Source organism: Triticum urartu, chromosome 7A (genome assembly GCF_056163025.1).
Source record: "Triticum urartu cultivar PI428250 chromosome 7A, HENAU_Tu73, whole genome shotgun sequence".
Taxonomy (NCBI): Eukaryota; Viridiplantae; Streptophyta; class Magnoliopsida; order Poales; family Poaceae; genus Triticum; species Triticum urartu.
The window spans coordinates 202,191,404-202,192,983 of record NC_141879.1 but is presented as its reverse complement, the minus strand read 5'-3'; the positions used below and the strand labels follow the sequence as shown (position 1 = coordinate 202,192,983).

General features: G+C 42.8%; 1 protein-coding gene across 1 annotated transcript; it reads right to left on the bottom strand.

Moving 5' to 3' along the window:
• Positions 1–336: 336 nt before the first annotated feature.
• Positions 337–1,194, bottom strand: LOC147958997 (uncharacterized). The gene is made up of 2 exons (XM_087536231.1): positions 817–1,194; positions 337–597 (listed from the first exon to the last, which is right to left on the bottom strand). Exons 1-2 carry the CDS (start codon positions 1,192–1,194, stop codon positions 337–339), a joined length of 639 nt encoding a protein of 212 aa, XP_087392357.1.
• Positions 1,195–1,580: the final 386 nt, after the last annotated feature.

Genomic DNA, 1,580 nt, shown 5'->3' with positions numbered 1-1,580 from the left:
TTCCCTTTCAGTTTCCCTTTCAGATACTAGATACTAGGTACTACTAGTAGATATCAAATTCATAAACCATTACTGGGTAGTACTCCCTTCGTTCCAAATTACTCGTCGTGGTTTTAGTTCAAACCACGACGAGTAATTTGGAACGAAGGGAGTACTAGATAACAATTTCATGCATAGTCAACATGCATCCTCAAGCAGTACAAGGTCATATCAACCGCGATCATCATATGTAGTTCTAGATGATATCGACAACGATCATCATATGTAGTTCTAGATGATATAGCCACACACACATATGTAGTTCTAGATGATATATCCACACACACATATGTAGTGCTAGATGATATTGAAGACAATCATCATCCTCAAGCCTGGGCGGTTGGTGTTCCTGATAGTAATTAGGATGGCCTGTACAACACGAAGATTCTTGCCATCGAGGAATTTCTTCCACCCAACCGAGTTTAAGTGTGTGCGACCGTCTGTGTCCACGCGGTAAGTACAGGTTGTGACGGAGCCCCTTGCAGTAAGGCATAGTCCAGCTGAGCCATCTTCATCAGGCTCGATACCATAACTCACAGATATGCTCTTTGCCAATTTCTGAATAAGAAAAACATTTCAATTAATAAATAGCCGCGCAAATAAGTACATATGGATTATCTACACTATTAATAGTTTCCTTAGATTCTACACTAATAAGCATGTGATCGAACTCTACAGTAAAACATATCATCGACTAGATTCCACACAACATACCATATCATTGGACTGTACACTAAGTATTTCATCGGATAATTTGCATTTGTAAGTATAACATACCATATCATGTCGATCAACCATGGTATTTGTCAGGCGGGTCATGAATGGCACCCCGACAAAGTCAGGACGTGGCAGAATTATGTCCCACAGGTTGGACACCTCCTCCTCGCTCATCCTTGTTCTTTGAGCTACGATGGCTTCATGAAGTGGGTCCTCATCATCTTCATCGAGTGGGTCCTCATTATGTTCATCATCTTCATCATCTTCGTCATCTTCATCATCGTTCACCAGGTTGAGATAAATGACAGCCAGCTTGGGTCTTTCTGCTCTGAAGGAGAAGCTGACCAACTCACCACCAGTAAGACGCATGCGAGCGACGAAACGGGCCCATCCATCTCCTCCAATATGCGACATATTGCGTCCTTTCTCAACCTCCATAGTGTACGCCCCCCTAGGAGCCTCAAATGTCATAGTGTCTCCTGTCAGCTTGTTGAATTTCAACCTCACATTGCATGAGACGATCTGTGTAAAATAAGCAAAATGACACAATGCAGTAATGCCAACACCAAAAATAAAATAGTTATTATATTTCATCTAATTTCTTACCGCCGCATGACGAAAACCCGGCTGGAAGTAGATGCCGAATAGCTTGCCAGTTGCAAGGCTGTTGGCGCTGTTGGGGAACATAGTAATTTCAAAAAATTTCATACGCACACGCAAGATCATGGTGATGCATAGCAATGAGAGGGGAGAGTGTTGTCTACGTACCCTCGTAGACCGAAAGCGGAAGCGTTAGCACAACGCGGTTGATGTAGTCGTACGTC